Below are 21,791 nucleotides of genomic sequence, written 5' to 3' on the forward strand. Positions count from 1 at the left end.
TAAAGACAGCTAGAAAGAAATGGAGACCCTACAAGGTAAAGTAGCTTCAGTAGAGGTTTAAAAAAGGCATTAAAAAAAAACCTGTGAAAAAAAAATTAATCTAAGTTCACAATTGAACCAGGTACAGAAGCCTGGTCCCTCGATTTTCCGTTCAGTAAATCATCCAGCAACCTGGGGGACTCCTCAAGTGCTTATTCTCGTAAATACCATCCTGAACAGTACAGGAGCCTACGGTATCCACAGCTCACACAGGCACTGCAAGTATGTAGATGGTAAAGTCAGTCTGTCTACAAGCAGCAGAGAGTCTATCCTCAGCTACTGCCATCCTCCTCCCACAGGTTCGTATACATCTGCAATACAAAAGGGCCCACCTGGACACTGAAAAACATCCAACCCAACCTAGAGACTTTAAGGATCCAGAACTGACCCAAATTAGACTATATCAACAAGAACGTGACACTGGTACATCAAGTACCTCTCGAGTTGTTCATGCACTGGAACACAGGGCTGAGAAAGTTTGAGATTGAGGTCAAGGTGTCACAGGAACGTTCTGGGAGGTAAAAAACAAGCGATGGCGGCTGTCAGTTTAACACATTGCTGGAGGCTAGGAGGGAATTCCTGAGGCTGACTCATACAATGTGCAAACAGGTATCTTTCCAAGCTTGAGAAAGTTTCAGATAAGCAAATACGTTCAGGTCAAAGCACGTGAACTCCAGCAATTTTCCAAAACTGGAATACAATGTTAATCAAAGGCTGGTGGTGACAGCTTGACACAGCATCTCCTAATGCCTCAGAGGAAATGCAAAACGCAAGATGCTGCAAGTGGGAGAAAGCTGCCAGATGTGAAATGGGACTTCTTGAAGATTACCCAGCCCCTCTGGAAGAGTCCTCCAGAAGGAATGGGCTGAACAAGACCGTGCTAGATTTACCCACACAGAGCTCTCAGCAAAAGCAGGGTTTGGAAAGTTCATCCTAACACCTAGTGTTCTCTTTCCTATTCTAACAATTCAGAAATACTGGAATGCAACTATAAATGGAAAAAGCCCTGAGAAATCAGAGATGATCAAATCCCCCTTCAGAGTAAGGCAACAAGAAAACTCAACCTATGATTCAACAGACGAAGTAATCTGTCCCCAGTAATTCACCAGAAGCAGACACATATCTGCTTATATATATATTAAAAATATATCTGGTCTTCAAGATGTTGTTACACCATTGTGACTTGTCATCACCTCATATGTAGTTAGGAGGGGAGCATTTTATGGTAAGAAATACATGTTTGCAAAAGCAGTTCTGAGTAAGTACTGAACAACACTTATAAATAACTCCTGAGAAAACATGTTCAAGCAGACAACTAAATATTTTCCTTTTAGACAGCTATGAAAAACACTACGCTCAGATCAAGTGCTGCTCCTAACCTCACAGGGACTAATCCCATTGCTGAGCTGTGCTTAACACAACCAACTGGAAGTGTGACCAGTACTGAAGGTCGGGTTGGAAAACATCACGAACATGCACAGCAAGACAGAGCCCAGCATAAGCTTTTCATAAATGGATTTTTCATAAAATTCCTGACCAGCCCTCCACAGATTCATGTTTGCCACTCAGAAAAAGAAGCAAGGAACAGCAGAGATTTACATGACTGACCGTGACAGAATAAACGTGACTCAGTGAGCCTCCCAATTCTTCTCACGGCATCACAGGTGCTACAGACACGAACACCACAGTCCAAGCTGCTCCTGCACTCACATCAGCAGACTGCCTGAATCAAACCCGGCAGACGCTAGACACTATTTTCACTCAGACTGTCAGAAAAAGCTTCACCTTAAGTTATACACAATATTGTGCATGCCTATATATGCAATACATATGCATCTATGTATAGGTGCACATAACATGTACATATATATATATATGCACATGTATTATAGGTGCATATGTAAATTCTTGCTAATACTACCTCTACTTTGCATGTGCTTATAACTAAGGCTCTGCAAAACCAGGCAAGAGAAAAGGAAATGGACATTTTAGTTAAGGGATGGCTTAAGAGACAAGAAAGCTATAGAGTACAGCATCCCACACTTGAATGAAAAACAACTGCACAGTAGCTTTATATAATAACAATAATTTTGAACAATAATGAAACTAGTATACATATTTGTTCTTTCAAAACCCAGAGTATGATTTTTTTAACTCCAGGAAACTGTATTTATTTGCTTACTCTTTGCAACACTACTGGATCACAGCACCTACAGAAGCTTCTTAAAATGAACAGCAGCTCTTCTTTTTTCACACAAGTTATACAAAATGCCTCACATAAGGAATTAGTCTTGGCCATCTCTGGAATACAATTTGGGTATTTTAACTATGGAAAAAACACTTCCAAGTTAATCATTCTGCAAGTGAGAAAGAAGTCACATCCTGTGCCCTTGCTAGCAAAAGATTATTCTTCTTTTAAGACAGACAGGTATGAACTTTTCCAAAAATTACCTCTTTGCCTGCAAGTTGTTCCTCCTTTGCCAACAGGACCATCATATACAGCAAACAGACAATCATATTGTGAGTCTGAGGATGAGGGTTGGGATTCCAGGCATCAGAGAGGACACTGACCCAGTTTATTTCACATAAAACATAACCCAAGAATAAGAAACAACTCTTGGGGCTGCCTCTTTCAATCTAGGAAGGAAAAAAATAAAAAGACAGGCACATAAAACAATGTAAGATGTAAACACTTTCATACTTGTCAGTTCCTTAGCCAACTGCAAATCTACAGCAGCATTTTAGCTCAGCAGAAGAGTAGACAGATGCCACTTCTCCATCATTTTGCTCCCCCCCCACCAGAAGAGTCACACATATAACTCTCTAAGCCTCTCAAACAACCAGTACAGAATACCAAGCTACTGCAAACCAGAAAAAAATAATCTATTACAAACTCTTAGCTGCATGATTGCATCCATTTCTTTTCACTCTAAGAGAAACCAAGAAACTCTAAGGCTGTTTAGAACTTCAAGAACTCATCCCAAACAGATAAGCAGTAAAACCTGAGGCATTTCCACACCTATCTGCAGCTTTACATTGTCTCAGACGACTTGGAAGAAAGAACAACATGGCAATAGTAAAATATATTAACTCCAACTAAATACATATTAAATATATATGTAATGAGACATTCAGATAGAGCAATGACAGATTACAAAGACTGACAGCTTTACACCTCTCCACAACTTTGTCTAAGACTCAGTAGCACTCCTTCCCAAAAATCAATCACAAAACGAGCAGCTGTGAATGCTACAAACAAACTTCAAAAGCTTACTTGCCAAAAGAACTGTCTCCAGCTCTCCAGTTATTTTCAAGGGCAACACCGATTATAAACTTAATTCAACAGATGCTGTGTACTCACTTTAAAGAACTCTTCCATAAGCACCTGGTCTGGATGCATTTCCTTCCACGGAAGCCTTCTGAACTCAGTATGGAAAGTATAGAGAATAAACTCTGGCATTTTGGGTGCTGTGCAACATTCACAGTAATGCATTAGATGTAACCAGAGAGGCCCATGGTGGCTTGGCAACAGCTTATCTAGATTCAAAGATAATAGCTGAATTAACAACAGCAAAAATTCAGGGAAAGCTTGATTACAGAAGGAAGTCCAATTTTGAAGATGAAAAAACATACATGCAAGTTACACTAAAATATATTTGTCAAAAAAAAAAAAAGCACATTAACCTTTTAGATTTTTTTTCTCCAAATCAACAAGTGGGGAAGCTTATGATTTCATGCCCTTCCTCGATCTTTTGAAGAGTTGCTGGACAATAATCTGAAGTTATAAAATACTCCTTCTGTGTAGAACTTCATTGCTTTTATGTTGGGTTCTTTTAGGTTTTTTTTAAAAAGATCTTACGTATCTCGAATTTTATAAAACACTTATTAATATTATTTTTAATTAGTTATTTTTACAAGATAAGTTTGAATCTAGCTCATCCCTAGAAGTTGTTAAGAGGTATTGTGAAATTAATTTTTTTCATTCCTACATCTAACTAACTACACATTAGGCACAATAAGCAATGCTAAATAGGAGCTCAGAATGATCAGTTCTGGAAATTACATTATCCCCAAGAATAGCTGTCGAGACACATGTATCGGTCATCGTGACACGCTACTGCGTATGTTGTATGGGAACAACATACAGACCTGGAATGAAGTCATACACTTCTCATGACAGCTCATTTTGTTTTGCTTTCCTTCACATTAACTTTGTTAACTGACAGATACGCATTTATCGATCACATTATCTACCCTTGCCAAGGAAAAAAGCTGTCTTTTAAGGATGAAATAAAGAAATGCTCCTGGTACCACTGCAGTGATCATCTTGGTTAAAAACTTCATAACAAACAAAATCCCCTCACATCCCACATCTCAGTCAAAAATCTTTTTTGGTCCGATAGAACAGAAAGTGCCACTACATTAAAATAGCACGGACTTCACCCACCTTTAAAGCTCTCGTGCAAAAGCTTGATACAATCTGTAAACAAACAGACCACGGTGGATGCTGCAGGAGTGTCGCTCTCTAACCAAGGGTAGCAGGGCTGGTTACTTAGAAAGAAGTAGCAAAGCAACACAAATTTCAGTGCTGAGTTACCAGAACATAAACAGATCATAAATACTAAAGCATTTTAAATATTCTAAAGCATAGTAAATCAACATAGTACAGGTATCAGCAGTTCCCTCAAACTCAACTCTCCGACCTTAGAACAGGTACACACTTAATATCACACTGAGGAGCCATGACACCACTGAGTAAACACAGATTACTTGTTTGATATTTCATAACTGAATTAAAGACCAAAACGCAGGAATTTCTGAATGACAGCACATACTACCTGCAGTCAGCCTTCCAATCAAGTGCTAAAGGTGCGCTCACAACTCAAAAAGCTTTTGGTTTTGGAAGAAAGTAAAATTTAAATGTGTAAGACTACAAATAACTGTCCATGTGAAGACAGAGGTATACAAGACAGTAGACCATCATAGGACTGATTTAGAGTGAAGTTTCTTTACATACCACTGGCAGTTGGGGTTGTATTTGTTTGGCTCCTTTGTTTTGTTTTCAACTAAGGCATTATAGATATTGTGGAAGCTAAAAAAAAGGAATCTAAAATTCAAATTTCAGTGTTTTGAGAACTGATTACAATCCGTATTTTTCTCATAACCAAGCTCTGGTCAGGAAGCAGAGATACTTTTGTATCTAAAATAATTATTCAATCCAAGCCTTGGAAAATTTGAATTAGTTCCATAATTATTACAGATATGACACAAGTAACAGCTATTTAAATGGAAGGTCACAATACAGTCATGATTTAGAAAAAAAACAGGTTAACAATGAAAGCCATTCTTATAGTGCTAAAGTCTCGTCTTTAGCAAAAATTCATTTAATGTTAAAATGCAATATATACCTTGCATCTTCCTTATCCAAGACCAGTATCCATGGTTTAAAGAGTCCAGCAATGACTGAATACAAGGACTGCAATGCTAGAAGAAAACAAAACAGAGAAGTTGCTTTTTTTCCTTCAAATCAGCAGCAGTGAACATATTACACTTTTCTAAACTTGAATACAGCGTCCTTTGCTTAGTCCAACATTTAATCAGTTCTTCCTCATCAAATAAAAATTTAAAATACAATATGCTTATTAGTAACTCTCGTTAACAATATGGTGGTTGTAACAACAGTCATAAACATTTTGCATTGCTTAGATGTTTTATTAATATCACTAACACATCTGAAATTGTGGGGGTAATGATAATTCACACTTTAAACCTGCATATACTAAAATGGGTTTTGGCGATCTTCTCCAAATCAAAATCACACCATGATGAAATTCAGTAGTTCCCTCACTGCCAAACCTCTGCTCAGTACAAAAGACTGTATTTTTCTTTGAAGACAGTATGATCTCTTCATAAAATAATTTTAAAGCAAGCTAAAATATAAACAAGCTTCCTCCAGCAAGCATAAAGATAAAGCATAAAGTCTCACATGGCCATGAAGTAGCATCGACATTTCCCATCTGTATTTTAATGTTCCCATCATCATACAAATGCAGAGTAAGAAGATTTTACTGTATGTTTAAATGGTCTTTAACAGAGGAAATGAGAGAAACTGAGTGCCTGTTGTTAAGTAATTTGCTTTTAAGACACATTACCTGCTAGAATTCTGTTACTGCCAACAGGCTCTTGGGCTAAATTGGCAACTTCGGTGTCAATAAGTCGTTTAGTAAGATACTCCAGAAATTTATTCACTTCAGCCACATAAGGACTCCATTTTGAAAACAGGCCAAAAGTCCTGAAGTCCGTCGAAGCCAGTCGGAGTTTGCGGAAAGATGTGGAAAGCCATTCTACTGTCTCTCTAACCTGTAAAAAGAAGGAAACTATTAATCAGCTACAGAAAGACTGCACAGCAGTGTTATTTGTCACTGGTAGACATCTGTTTCGGCTGGAAAACATAATAGATCAACCAAAGAGGCACCCACCTGTTCTGCAGAGAGGAGAATTTTTGCAGCATCCCGCAATACAGGACTGTCAGTAGAATCACTTTTCTTGAAGCTTCCCTGTTCAGTCACTGATGAACCACATCCCAAAGCTTCAAGCGATGCCTTCCAACAGTCAGGGCTTAGAAGCTGTTCTGATGAGCCTTAGAAGAAAGAGAAGGGAATACAGTTGTGAAAATCAGGAGAAGGATATTAATCCCTTTCTCAGTACAAGTCAGAAGAGGTTGAAATTAGAGCTCCCTACTACATAAAAAAATTAGTTAAGGCAGGAGTTTAAAAGCCCCAAGTTAGTGGTGAGGGAAACCTCCAATTCCCAAAGACAAGTAATTTAACATTCCTTTTTGGCATCTACATGCTCTCTTCTTAGAGAGTTTCCAAGGCACTTAGTACATCCCTGGCTACAAACACATATTAAGAGACAGTTGTTGCCTCAGCACATATGGTTTGACAGAAAGGAAGTACTTCTGTTCTCATTTTAGAGGCACATCAGTTTATAGGCAGCATCTAATGTGAACCAGGACATTTTCAGCAGATTTCAGTATCAATCCCAAGTCTCCATAATTCCAGTTCTCCGTTTGACATTAAATAGTGCTCAAGAACAAGGATGCTGCATTAGAGACTGTGGCATAATTATAATTAAGTGCTTCCATTAATAGAAACCTCTCCTCCATCCTTCTCCTGAAGGATGAAAATCTGTTGTCACTGGCGCGTGTACTTTCATCTCCAGAAGAGTGTTTCTTTCTAGTAGAGCTAAAATACATCTAACAAAAACATATTGCATAGCATGCACATAGAAGTGCATACAGAAACTTAAGAAAGTTTAAGTCATTCTGTATTTGTTGCTATTTAACTCCACCACATGCAGTTCATATTTTTAAGCCAGAAGAGTTCTGTACAAAAGGCTTAGTGTATGCACCAATTCAGATACTCACTTTGCACAAACAATCTTAGGAAATCACTATAGTGATCAGGGAACTGATACTGGAGAAGGTTAGTCCAATGCTTGCAGAAGATATTAAACGGCATCAAAATATCTTCTTCAGGTTCAAGGCCACATGCATTGAGAGCCAAGTGAATAGACTCCAGAAGATTGGTACGTTCAGATAGAGGTGGCTTAGCAACACTTAACCATTGAGTAAGATCAAACTAGAACAGAGGACAGGAAGCATTTGTAAGTAGAAGCTTTAATAGCCACAACACCTTTAGGAGAAGGGAGAAATTGTTGGGGAAAAAAAAAATCCTGAATTTTTTATATATTTAAGAAAAACCTAACAAATTTGCACCTCATTAGCCCTAACTCAAAACCAAGATAATAGTCTCCAAAGGTTGATTTAGCATATTGCAGAAGTCCCTGAATTTATAAATCAGCCCTTGGCAGGGGTTCTCAGATTCATAAAGATGTGTGTGAATTCCCAAGCTTCAGTACCACTCCCAAACAAACACTTAGAAGCATTAGACTGGGCTAATCTCCATAGTCCATAAATTTTCAGGTGGAGGTACAAAGCTTTTGTAGCCTCTGGGCCATCTGTTCAGACCTGGGTCAGCAAGGACAACACTCATCATTGCCACTAAGGAGAGCTCGGAGTCATGTTCAAAACAGACTGACTGCTATTCACAGCTGTCGAACCCTGTCAATATCAAAGCCTAAGTCTAATAGTAATTTCTCCACTGACAATGCAGGTAGACAGTATCATGCAGCTCTGAAACAAGAGAAGTGCAAATCACTCGTTCTTACCTAACTCTGTACGTTTTAAGATAGGCAGGAAGGACATGGGTGCCAAACAGAGGTGGAAGACTCAGACACTGTTCCAAATTTTTTTTTGTTTTGATTTTTAAGATACCTGGGATTCACTGGCTATTTTGATGAATGTCTCTGTAGAGATATCAGGCAGAAGAAGCCATCGAGAACCTGCTTTAATTTCAAGAGTAAGAGTGCACTGAAGAGTAAGCCCTAGGAAGCACATACTGATACTATCTGAGCTAGGAAAGGGTACTCTAAGCTTCCTATTTGCTTTTGTCTCCAGCCCCTCTGGAGCTTAAATACAACACATACCATTCAGGCTGAGCAACACAGATCTATAGAACCTGTCAATGTTATTTTAAAGTACCAGATTTGCACCTCTTTCTTCCTTAGCCTAAAGTCAGAGTCTTTAGGGAAAGAATACCCACAAAAGCAACCCACAGAACAGACGCAATGAGTACTTTACCTTTGTCAGAAGCATGAAGACAACATCACTGTTATCCTCACTCAGGAAGGCCACTACTTTTTCATATAAAGTCACAAACTCATTGGGAGAGGCAACAGGAGTGAAGTAGGGAGAAAGGAGAGTACAGAGCCTTCGATTCTGCAGGATTGTCTGGAGGAGACGTTTGCATTCTGACTTGGTCCCACTGATGAACACCTGAGGAAATTGGGAATGGTGAGAAAAATGGCCCACTATGATTCTATTGGAAAACTGACCTCTTAAAGCTTTTTTGTCGAGACAAGTACAATTTTGGCCCTTTCTACAAGGAAAGTTTTCTCAAAAATGACAGACTGTACAAGATCAACATCAACTAAGTACTGCTGTTCCACAAGATATAATGTAAAATAAACATGTTTCCCAAGCATGCTTAAGAACATCGCTTGTGATCACACATGTTGTCTAAAAATACCTAGAAATACAATTTTTCTGATGGGATAGCAAAAGAAAACGAACCCAGATTTCAGCAGCCCTGCCTGATATTAGAAAAAAATGTAAACAGAACTATGGCTATGAAAAACTTTTCAGCACTTCAGCTGTTAGAGGCGCTTAAGGACAGCTGCACATGGGAACAAACTGTACCTAAGAGATGAAAATAAATATCTGAACCCAAAGCAGAGGCTAATGCTTTTTCTCAGAGCCCCCACGTAATGCATTCCCCACGGCAAACATTACCAAGAGCAATAAGCACTTATGTTCTCTACCAGTAAACTTCTGGCTAGCTCTCTACACAAAGAATACTTAAAGGCTGTAGAAGAGGGGTGTCTAAATACAGAGGTTGACGAGATATACATCAGCTAGAAAAAGCGATCAGTAATAGCAAAACATATGCCCATACACCCTTTTACACTCTGGAAGTACCCAAACTTCAGTTATGTGCCCAAAAATCCAGCCTACCTTAGCATTTAACTAACACAATGAGCATTTATTAGCACTAAGCAGGCATCTCAGAGCTACAGTTTTTATTTTGCTTATATGCAAGCTTAGACTCTCCTAAAGACTGTGTATATGTGTCCTGGTTTCAGCTGGGATAGAGTTAATTGTCTTCCTAGTAGCTGGTACAGTGCTATGTTTTGAGTTCAGTACGAGAAGAATGTTGATAACACACTGATGTTTTCAGATGTTGCTAAGTAGTGTTTAGTCTCAAGTCAAGGATTTTTCAGCTTCTCATGCCCAGCCAGTGAGAAAGCTGGAGGGGCACAAGAAGTTGGCACAGGACACAGCCAGGGCAGCTGACCCAAACTGGCCAACAGGGTATTCCATACCATGTGACGTCATGCCCAGTATATAAACTGGGGGCAGGGGATCACCACTTGGGGACTAACTGGGTGTCGATCAGCAGGTCTTGAGCAATTGCACTGGTCATTATTTGTACAACCCAATCCTTTTATTATTACTGTTGTCATTTTATTAGTGTTATCAGTTTCTTTTCTGTTCTATTAAACCATTCCTATCTCAACCCATGAGTTTTACTACTTTTCCTGATTCTCTCCCCCATCCCACTGGGGGGGAGGGGGGGAGTGAGTGAGCAGCTGCGTGGTGCTTAGTTGCTGGCTGGTGCTAAACCACAACAATATTACACAATTAATTGAAAGGAACAGTTGAAAGGGACAGAAGCTTCAAAGTTAATTTTCAGGCTTCTGAATGTTTTAGACCGCCAATATCAACAAGCAATTGAAATAAGCATTAGGCATCCAAAAATCAGAGGATAGACTCACTTGGCCTAGAATCTCAATGCAGGACGTGAAGAACTGCCTTGTGGGAGGATTGCGTTGAGTTTCATCACACACATATTCCACTAACATAAAAAATAAACTAATTCCAACTTTCTTAATTGCAGGCATAGGCTGCACCTTGTAGATATTTATTAAGGCCCTGAAAAAAAAAAAAAGGCAGAGTAAATTTACACGTGGAAAATAATACACGACAATAAAGAAAGGTTTCTTGCCAATATATAGCCTTGAGATGGATATTTCTGGCTCACATGGTCATCAAGCATGGGTTCACAGAATCACAGCATCGTTGAGGATATCTGGACCAAACCCCCCCCTACTCAAGCAGGGCCACCTACAGCTGGTTGCCCAGGACTATGTCCAGATGGCTTTTGAGCATCTCCAAGGATGGAGACTCCACAACCTCTCTGGGCACCCTGTGTCATCCCTCACAGTAAAAAAGTGTTTCCTGATGTTCAGAGGGAACCTCCTGTGTCTCTGTGCCCATTGCCTCTGGTCCTGTCACTGGGCACCCTTGAAAAGAGCCTGGCTCCATCTCATTTGCACCCTCCCTTCAGGTATTTCTACACATTGATGAGAAACCCCTGAGCCTTCTCATATCCAGGCTGAACAGTCCCAGGTTTAGCTCAAGTCATTTTGCTGCCTGAAACGGGTACCTCCAAACCTTAGAAAGTCTCCATAATCAGAGTCAGAAAGTGATCATCAAGAGATTTTTCACAGCATAGTTCCAACAGATTATTTCTCCCTCAAATCATGTGTTCAGCATGTTCTTAGGCCATCTCAACTACATTTGTACTGCAAGAAAATTTACCTCATTTTACTTAACAGGCTCAGCAATAACAGAATTAAAACAGAATCAATCTTTTTTTGTGCATTGCCAAGTAAATGTTTTATTGAGCTCAAACCCCCATCTTCACTGAGTCTGAATTTAAACATCTGAAAAACATTCAATTCGACAGCTGTAAATCCCAAGATCTAGCTCATCCAGAGTTTTTCAAATTAATGATCAAGAATGAATGTGTAGAAATAGTAACCAAATATTTTGACTTGTACAGTGAGTACACTCTGTAGGAAACCAACTACACTAAAAGAATCCCAGCAGAAATCTAGAAGATTGAGAAGAACGGTGTTGCAAAACTGGACCTCTGGGATGAACTCTAAAAGGTCTTCAAGAGGAAGAGGGTCTTGCACTAGTCCATTTATTCACACAGACCCCAAAAAGTAGTATTATATAATCCTCTTCCACTGCACGGTTTTGTTTCACACATTGAAAACCTACCTCAAATTATAACTCTCTACTAAAGAGCCACATCCTGTACTATAACAGGGAAAAACCTACAGAGATATTAAAAGCATAGTTTAGCCTATGGCTGAGACAGCTGTGGTACAAGTTTGCCACTTCCTAAAGTTTAACATAGCATCACTGTCATCCTGTTTTGCAGGGTTAGAAGGGCTATTCTAATACACAGTACAATAAACTGAAGTAGAAAACAATACTGTGTGCCCTGTTGAGGCTGAATGACCTTCTGATGATGCAGTTATTCCTTTAGAGGTCTGTGTCACAAACATACAGGTCTCGGGATTCCAGCTCTGTTGTTGACCCAAGCTGATAAGCATTACAAAAAACACAAACAGGTTCCACATTTTAACTCCAACATATAAAAAAGAAATACAAAACATCACTACCTAAAACAGTGACTGAGCAACCTACGTTATAAAATTTTCCACATGTACTGCTGCTTCCACAACACCCAGAGAAGGTGGCTTCGTAGCTTCTGCCTGCAGTTGTCTCACTTCTTTACGCAAAGCATGAAGCTGCTGGTTCACTGCTTCATTTTTATGTTTCCCTTCAAACTAAATGACAAAAAGACACATTCATTTCAGAGTAATTCTAAAATTCTTCTATGTTGCACCTATTGGTAAAAATGAAGCAGAACCCAGTAAGAAAATTCTGAATATAGATGGTTTTCCCCGAGAGCTTTGAGCAGATTTAGTACATCATGCCCAAGCACACATCCTTGGTCACATTCCTATTTGATTATCACACAGTAATATAATTCACATCTTTTACATAAGACTTTTAATCCACAGGGACTGAAACTTAGAGGGGAATCAAGCAATTCATGTACCAAGCAACATGGGAATATTTCTATAAATATTTTCATGCTTCTATTCCTATCAGTGAGCATATTCATACATCCACACATTGGGAAGCAGTTTAGAATGGATGCTATGAGCAAAACAAACTTTATGTGACAAGTTATTCTTCAGCCTTTGATCTGCATCTCCTTTTGAGCATTGCATACTAGTTATTTCAGGTAACTATTATGTGTGTATGGATTTATTTAGTCAGCTGCTACCATTCTTGTAACCATTCAGCCATTTCACTTTCATTATCCATGTCCAACAGCCCCGAAATAGAAGTGATGCCATGTCTCCAACCTGGATGGTTAGAAGAGCTGCTCCCTGACAGCCTTTATTTGAAGTCCCCCGGCACTCCAAATGGAGGGTGATCTGCTCTTCCCGATTGACATACAGCTTAGGTACCGCATCCAATATTTCACTATTAAGAGCAACATGCTGAGATTCCCAGAGAGCTGCAACTCTGAAAAGCATTCATTAATAAAGTTACCAAAACCTTTATTGAAAACAGTAATGCTAAGAATTTATACGCAAGAGATGAGACTTCAATTTAATGTGCTGTACAAAACTTGTGACACTTTCCTAGAAAACATAAAAGGTTATTAAATGAAAGCGAGTTAAAACTTCAAAGTAGTAGCACTTCAAAGTAATAAAGAAATAGGTTTATAACTACAAAACTACTCAAGTCTGCGTGAATTTTTTAATTATTCTATATGACAACCTGGAAGGAAATAAAATAGATCACCCTCTGTAGGAAATGCAATTTTCCACCAGACAAAAAAAGCTGGACTGTGGGATGATTCTGTCAACAGAAAAAAGCCCACTTAAAATTGCTGCTGGAATTGTTTAGACACATCCTCTCTTGGGCTTAGCAAGTTTTGGTTTGGTTTATAATATTATTAAATGACTACATTGGGTGAGAACAGCTATAGATTCATCAACTGTGTTTGCAAATAATTCAGCTGGATTCTCTTAGTAGGAATATTAAAAACAGAAAGTCTCTTTCGCTCACAAAGCTAATAGTTCCTGAAATCAGATTTCTCTCTTAGGGGCTCCAGTACTTCATATTGCAGCTACTACATTAGTGCGAAAGAGTTAACTAACTTACTGTCAACAAATCTAGGCTAAAGGGAGGCTTTATTTTAAGAAGCATGCCAAATGAGAAAAGAAACTGTAGAAGTTAGATGTTAGCTAATGTAATGTCAGTCATTAGATAAGACATGCGTAGTCTTATCTTAAAGGAGTGAAATAACAACATGATAACCAAGAAGAAAAAAAAAAATGCGACAAGAAGCAGAAGCCAAGTACTGACAGCCTTGTGCCAACACCATAAATGAGGCTGGTGCAAAGGGCACCTGAAGACACTGCTAGACGTGCTAGTGAGGCAGAAGGAAAACAGCTATGTCTTACTTGGCATGTCGCTGCAAGATGTTAAGGTCCATGCGCATGAGCTGAATTGCTTCTTTCTGACTTACTAGACTGGCAGAGGAAATAACTGGCACAGGAGCTTTCATCGTCTGGAGCGGAAGAGGGGGCTTGGGAGTATCAAACTTCTTCAAATTATTCATTATCCTCTCTTTGGCTGGAAAAGAAACCAGGGTTTCAACATGCTTAATAATTCTTTCTGACCCAGTTTCATTAACAATATTCTTATCTCTTACCTGATAAAGGGTTGGTAAAATCTGTTTGACCTGCAGAAACACAGGTTGTATGTGATTCAAGCTGAACTTGCAGCCAAAGGTTTAGAGCTTCCTGAAACTCATGGCGTATGAGTTCAACATTGACATACTCCATCCACAAATCCTAAAGCACAAAAGAATTAAATTATCATTCCCATTTTGGACAGTACCATATACGGTGCATTCATCCAGTAGCTGGGTAACTAAAATAAGTACATAAAACTAGACCCTGCAGTTTTAAACCATAGGAAAATTATTATTTGGCGGGGGGGGGGGGGGGGGGGGGGGGGTGGAATCTATATTGAAGAAAAAAAGCTGCAGAATTTTTATCACATATATAGATAAGCCACTGAAAAGCATTTGTGACACTTAGAGGAGAAATCAGACAAGCACGCATGGTTTAATTTCTAACAAATAAGAGAAAGGGTATAGATTATTAAAACTCTGTTCCTAAAAAAGAAACACAGAGGAAACCAAGACAGTCTAAAACATCATGGCATGATTTAACTGTAATCAGGCTAAAGCAGGACTGCAGGAATGGAAAAAAAAAAAAAGAGGCAGCATGAGGAAATGCCCTTTCCAAAAATCTCCCCTCTTAGACTTTTTTTTAATTATAATAACTCTTTAGGTTTACTGGACAGAATAATATATACTTCCCACTCGCTAATTTATATTTGAACCTGACATATTACAGACTACCAACATGAGCAGATTTTGACTTCCAATATTCTGTCACTTAAAGTTCCAATTTCAATAATTCTCTAAAACCATCTTAGAAAATAAAAAGAATTCCAGAACAGTACAGAATAAGAACTGTGTTCTCATTAAGATAGGCAAGAAATCTACTCATGAGTCCTCGCTCAAACACAAAGGAAGGTAGTTTGGGATAGCACAGGATTTTTATGAAAAAAGTTAGAGCTGTGAAGGTATCATACATGCTGTATGTATATTAAAGACCAGTGACACCAAGCCTCTCGCTACTTTGGAGGACCCATTTTAACGAGTGAAGTGAATCTGGGATCCCAGATTGGCAGTGTCATTAGCACTTCACCTGTTGATTCTGCATGACTTTAGCAAGTCTATGTGCATCATATTGCTTCGGTAAAGAAGGAATGTACGTGTCTCCTTTCTGGAAACTCTCTTCTTCCAACCACAAAACAAACACATTACAAAGCCTAAGGAGAAAAAAAAAAAAAAAAAAAAAAAAGAAGGAAAAAAATAAATCAATGTGAACTTGAATTCTATGCACAGCACGTATTACACAGTCTCATTCTGGGGTTTATCGTTAAGGCAACAAATAATGCTACAAGGTGACATGGCTCAAAAAGTAGGTGTTTCAGATATTTTACGATTAGTTTACCAAGTGTCAGTTCAAAGACCAGTAGTGAAAAGAAGCTATTTAGGAAAATATGAAGGGCAATAACAAAGATTAACAGGACAAATTTTGAAATGGAAAACATTTATGCAAATTAGCACATGAGCCAGGACTGGAATAGTCTCTTATATCAGGGAATCTCATCCACAATCCCATTTGAAAGACCAAAGTAAAAACCAAGCACATTTGACCAAGTTTGGCTTCTCACCCCATGACTTCTCTAGAATGCCCACTCCAAAAGGTCACACCTGAGTTGAATTACATCTTTCAATTTATTTTCAGAGTCAAATTCACAGCTAGTTTATTCACATTTCCTCCCCTGCTAACAATGTATTTTAACATAAATATACCTCTTTCTTCAACTGGCATCATTCTAATGAGTGGTACCCTTTTTATAATCATACCATCCAAGCTTTCCTGACAAGGAAAAACTAGAATGCCATTAAATCTTCACACTGTGGTATTAAATATCATTAGCAAACTCCTGTTTTCTATATCAGTGTCATTGTGAAAAAATGGAAGTACTCTAGTTCCAAGAATCAGTCTTTATGAACTCTACCAATATTTTCCCCCCTGTCTAGGTAGTCATTAAACATCCTGAGCATAAGATTTCCTTAGCTGTAGAGCAGTCTGGTTTTATGTTGGAGTAGGGAACTCCTCTGAAATGAAAGACTGAAAATATTAATGAAGTTACACCCAGTAAGCATCTCTGGATTATTTTTCACCAATGACCAAGGAGGATTTATGATCTCCATTGTTTGTTTGTACAGTACCTACTGATTGCTGGGGGCAGAGCAGGAAGGGGGGGAGCACTTAAAAGCAGCTCAGATCCCATATGCCCAAACCCCCTGAACAAGGGACTCTTTCCAAATAATCCTTTCAACTAGTTTCTGGGAATATTCAGATACTGTAATACTGCAAACATTTCTTAAGGTAGACTTCTCAGACCAAAAGCCTCTGTGTAACAGAACCACAGACTTCTGAACAGTATAGCTACAGTTCCAGTGTGGATGAGATACGTAGCTCTCAGAAGTTACCACCCCTTACGAAAGTGAGCATTCATCAGCCACGTTCATCAGCTGAGTCACAGTAAGTGACCATGCCCACCTCCTTAGTCCACTCCAACACGAGAAGAGAGTCTTCTGCTAAGGTCTTGGTTAAGCAGACATATCACTTTCCAGCTGGCACATAACACGCTTGTCACAGCTCAACTTTAGCACTCTAACTGCGTAAACTGCACTAACTGAAACGTGTTGAAGTCCCCAGTAAATTCCCTAATGAAGTAATCTTATTCAGACATAAATTTAGGCCCTGGTCCGTGACAAACAGATGTGTACACACAAAGTAGCATTTTACATTTATAGCTAGTGACGTACATACCAGTAGCAGATACGTCTACACAGCAAATATTTTACCAGCATGGGGATATCCTTAATTAAAAACACAAAGCTCTTCCCTAAGGGGAGCAACAACCCCATCAACGATGTTTTATTTTTAGTAGTAAAATCAGCCCCCTCTCAAACAAAACAAGTTATATCAACAGAGGAACGGATTTGACCACAACTATACATATACCAAGTGCCTGCAGTACATCTAGGTCAGCCAAGGGTTACATCCCTTAATGCCTCCCACAGCTAAGCCTGTGCTTTAGTAGTTGCTCAGGTGGTCGCATTGAGTAAGATTGAACTGGGCTGGCTTTTTTTTACCTGACAAGTTCCTTATGCAGTTCTGGTGAAGTCAGGTAATCTGCTGAGCAGCTTGCCTTCTCCGGTGATCCATCACTGCCCTCTGCAGGACTCTCTACTCTTAGTGCTTTACTGGCAGCATGGTGGAAGTCTGCTACCTCTATTAGCCGCTGCTTCATTTCATTTAGTAAGTTAACATGAGCTGCACTCTGGAAAAAACGTCTTCCAATACAGCCATCTACAGGTAATCTAAAAACGAACAAAGAAGCACAACAAACTCTTGTTGCAAGTTTCAAATCAGCATCTCTGCAAATAAATTGACTCTTTAGAGAAGCTGGTGGTACCCGCTACTTTCAGGTGCAATCTTAGTGTGAGGCATTTAATCTCACTTGCAGTGCAAACTTATCAGTGCTTGCTAATCTGCTAGAGCCTTTATGATCAGACTCACCCATATTGTGGTCCTGGTCGGTGAAGGTAAAGGAGGAAGAATTTCTGCCAGATTAGCGGCATGAGGGGGTGGTCAGCAGGGGTAGCAAGGGCTTGGTGAGCCCAGCGGTAAATCAGGAGCCTCTGAAGGGATGGTACGATGGGCAGCTTCAGCTGGGTCTGTGCTTTCTGCAAAAAGAACGTTTTCAGACGAGTTTTCTGCCATGGTTCCCTGTAACAGGCTGTCACAGGTTAGCTTAACAGATTAACACAGCATGAAAACTCAGCAATTATGGAGGAGAAAACTTTGAAAATATTCACACATCTGTTACAGGTCTTAGAGGAAGAGCTGCCCTGCTCAGTTATGTTGGACAGCTGTTAGGAGAGCAATGCTACACCTCTGACACTTAAAAAAAAACAATAAATAGCATGACGGCTCTGTGGTGCCAGGCCAACATATGGCCCATTGGTGTTAATTACAGTTACTCTTCTTCCTCACAGAAGTAGAAGTTCCTGGTTTAGACTTCCATAAGACTGGTGATGTTAGAGAACAAAGCAGCAATAGTGAAGCACAGGGCACATTCCAACTGGTAAAAATAACATTCTTAAGCCACATGAGGACGCAGAATCCTACAGTGTGCTGCTTTTAGCTTTTTCCAAACTACATTCCATACAGGCCTATTGAAAATCTAAACCAAAATAAAACTAATGTGAAGAAAGAATGCAAAAGGAAACAAACAAAAAAATTTCTTTCTGCAAAAGCAGAACGAAGGCAAAGCAACGTATCAGCAGCAGCACTCCCTATTAGCAACATGGAACGCTACTCCACAGACCCATTAAATCATTAAGAAGTCACACACCAAGCTCCCACGGACTGTGCCCGAGGCAGGGGAATGGGAGGCTTTTCCAAGTTCCCAAGTCTTAGTGCAGACCCTGGCATTACCTCATCCCCCACACTAGACCATGGGAAGCCTCAGCACCCTTTTCCACACACTACCCACATACTATCTCACTGTTTTCTAGCTAAATCGAGACATGCAAGCCCAGGGGCTAATGTTCTCCAGACTAGTCTCCAAGGATGAAAGACATGTATTAGTCTGGACATAGCCCAAGCAAACCTATATTCATAGAGCTTCTAGACTACCTTCTTCATTAAAACACACTGAAAAAGTCGAGATGAAGGATGGGCCAAAAGTTACACTTCAATACTGGACAGCTTTGGTTTCCACTTGCTTCATTCCAGAATTTCTAACTGAATTTGGGCAAAGAACCTGGAAAATGCTGCAACGTGGCTTAAAGCACACCTGATTAAGTGCCTTGTTAAGGGAAAGACCTAAAAGTTCTGAAAGTCTTGGAAAATAACTCAGCAAATACAGAGAAAAGCAAAGCCCAGACTTCTGGAAAATTCAGATCATCTGAGAAATGCTCTTTGAAATATAGACACGTTTTGCCACCTGTAAAATAAGAGTATCTGCACTCCCCATCTCAGTTGTATAGAATAAATCCACTGAAGATCATAAGGCATTCAGATGACACCGAAAATCATGCAAGAGCACTAATTAGTGACTGAAGTTTTCTGTAAAAAATGGTATATTAAAAAACAGATATTTGCATGGTAGTTTTTAAGTGTTCAACTCAAAATGTAAAAGCAAACTTCCCTGAGATGTATTTTCTCCTGGAAAGCCAGATAAAGCATCAGTTATGCTTTTATCCTGGTAAGAAAAAGTATGCAAGATAAAAACTGAACAATACAAGGGAACAGTTTTCTCCAACAGTTCTCTCTAATAAAAGCAGATGAACAATTCTCTCACCTTCAAAGCTTGATCAGGAGTTAAAGCATTAATAACCAACTCCCCCTCCACAACTCTGCGAAGCTGTGAATCTTCTTCAAATATCGACTCCATATTTAACACCATCCATGAAAACCAGACCTATACAACACAGTAGTAACAGAAATATTAAACAACAAAATGGCAGGGGTAGGATCAGGAAGCTTGTTGTTTTCTTAAGAGGAACAGATTTTTGCCAGAATCTCATTACAAAGTTGCAAAAGCAGTACCATATCTGAACAAGAAAACTGAAAATCAGTTTCCTCCTTATCTACATTCAAACTTTCCCTGTGTATTTTGTACAATCTTGAGAAAGAAGGGGGAAACCAGGGACAACTGACAGAATTATCCAGAGAGTTCTGGAGAAAACAACCTACTCAAACGCAGTAAAATAAGATCTCCTCTCTCCCACCTGCACTACACATTTCATTTGGGGTACTGCAGGTTTTTTTTCTTTTTGCTTGAATAAGGAACTTGCTTAAGCAGAGAGAAAGCAACTAGTATTCAAAATATTTAACAGATAAAGACTGATTAACAGAAAAGTCAGGCTTTACGTATTTTCTGTCATTAAATATATCGAGAACAATTGAAGATTAAAAGAAATCTTAACTAATAAATCCTATTATATGGATTCTTGGACGCAAATCAGACAAACTCTCTCTGTGCAAAATGTCCATGTTCCCTTTAGTGTAATAAACCCACAGTATTCTCTTAGGCTAAATTAGGATTTTATCACAAGAAAACTCACAAATACTGGGATAGGAAGAAAGAGGAAACAAGAAAAAAAATCTGCAAAAACCTGTGAAAGCAGAAAAAACAAACCCCAAACCCTAGATACCTGAATATTGCTTATCCCAGGGTTGTTCATACAACACCATCATACCACTTACCTGAGAGGAATCAGCATTGCCCTCAACAAAGGAAGGTGTCACATTGCCTGCCACAATCCAGCTAACAAGCGAAGACAGCAGACCTTTGTCACAATGATAGCCCAAAGCATTCTGCACGGAAACAGACAACATTGGGGTTTTTATTGTAAGCAACCTAACAGATGATTTACAAGCTACAGACTTGTCACTCTACCTTCAGCCAGGTTCCTTTCTGCCTCACGTTGCTACTTCCCAACCTTACCTCAGCCAGTCACCACCAAAATGCCTGCTTGTACTTCATGCCTCTCAGTAAAAAGACTGTTACAGTGACAGTGTCTGTTTTTTCAGACACTTTTTCAGTGTCTATTTTTGTTCTAAATGCACTACTGAACATTTGAAATGCAAAGATCACAAACTAAAATAATATGATAGAACTCCTATGAATGAACCAAATAGGTTTTAATTATTATTACGCTTAAAATATCAGGTTTCATTAATCTTGACCTACTCAGAAACAAATCAGATAACCCCATTATCACTTATCATCATAACTGTTGTTATTGCATTTCAGAAAAATGTATTCATATCAAAATTAGAATGAACAACACATGAACTGACCATTTACTCAATAGCTACACCAGTACACCACAGCTATTTACCTTGTGTTGTTGGTAAAGCAGCTTTTGTACACAGTCCTCTTGACTGTACTGAAAAGCAGCTTTACATAAGTCATCCAACAAGAAGAGTGTTGCCCGGTCCCTGTGCCACAGCTGCTGACTGGTGAGGACCTGAACCCAGAACTCCAGTACTGCAGCCGGTCCCACTCCATTTGGCTGGTCACTTAGGAAAATGTGAGTCTGCCAAATTAAAGGGTAAAATTATTCAAGAGATTGCAGCTTCAATTAAAGCTTAAGAAATTATTGAAGAACTGTTTAAATTGCATAAGGCTGTGGGCCTATCCTTAAAATAAATCGTTTACAACGATGCTCTCGATGCCTATGTAAAAACAGCTTTGTCATCCCCAACCTTCAAATTTCTGCATATTCTGCAGCCTGGAGAGCTGCAGATTGTATCAAAACCAGAACAATATCACCAAAACCAGACACAAAAGCCGTAAGTGGGACCCCTGTGACCTGCAGGCATAATGGCACCTATTTCTGAAGTGTAACCTGCTGTTCCTGCAAAAGGACTTCCCAGAGCATGTCCGTTTCCCTTTAGTCCTTACCCCTCTCTAACTTAGTGGACCTTGGCTCTTGACCTCCCTGCACTTCAAA

The 21,791-nt window shown here is 39.3% G+C and overlaps 1 protein-coding gene across 4 annotated transcripts in view; it reads right to left on the bottom strand.

Moving 5' to 3' along the window:
• EPG5 (ectopic P-granules 5 autophagy tethering factor) overlaps window positions 1-21,791 on the bottom strand; it is a 57,679-nt gene that overhangs the window by 10,064 nt on the left and 25,824 nt on the right. For all 4 annotated transcript variants that reach the window (XM_049795963.1, XM_049795962.1, XM_049795964.1 and 1 more), the window contains 19 exons: window positions 21,177-21,374; window positions 20,539-20,649; window positions 19,631-19,750; window positions 17,842-18,008; window positions 17,415-17,642; window positions 15,385-15,508; window positions 14,316-14,457; window positions 14,065-14,236; window positions 12,955-13,117; window positions 12,224-12,366; window positions 10,498-10,654; window positions 8,744-8,938; window positions 7,469-7,682; window positions 6,519-6,679; window positions 6,192-6,399; window positions 5,448-5,523; window positions 4,487-4,590; window positions 3,401-3,576; window positions 2,491-2,676 (listed from right to left, as the gene is read on the bottom strand). In XM_049795963.1, coding sequence (XP_049651920.1) covers window positions 2,491-2,676; window positions 3,401-3,576; window positions 4,487-4,590; window positions 5,448-5,523; window positions 6,192-6,399; window positions 6,519-6,679; window positions 7,469-7,682; window positions 8,744-8,938; window positions 10,498-10,654; window positions 12,224-12,366; window positions 12,955-13,117; window positions 14,065-14,236; window positions 14,316-14,457; window positions 15,385-15,508; window positions 17,415-17,642; window positions 17,842-18,008; window positions 19,631-19,750; window positions 20,539-20,649; window positions 21,177-21,374 — 3,045 coding nt within the window. The remainder of the gene's footprint in view (window positions 1-2,490; window positions 2,677-3,400; window positions 3,577-4,486; window positions 4,591-5,447; window positions 5,524-6,191; window positions 6,400-6,518; window positions 6,680-7,468; window positions 7,683-8,743; window positions 8,939-10,497; window positions 10,655-12,223; window positions 12,367-12,954; window positions 13,118-14,064; window positions 14,237-14,315; window positions 14,458-15,384; window positions 15,509-17,414; window positions 17,643-17,841; window positions 18,009-19,630; window positions 19,751-20,538; window positions 20,650-21,176; window positions 21,375-21,791) is intronic.

This window comes from Accipiter gentilis, chromosome Z (assembly GCF_929443795.1).
Source record: "Accipiter gentilis chromosome Z, bAccGen1.1, whole genome shotgun sequence".
NCBI lineage: Eukaryota > Metazoa > Chordata > Aves > Accipitriformes > Accipitridae > Astur > Astur gentilis.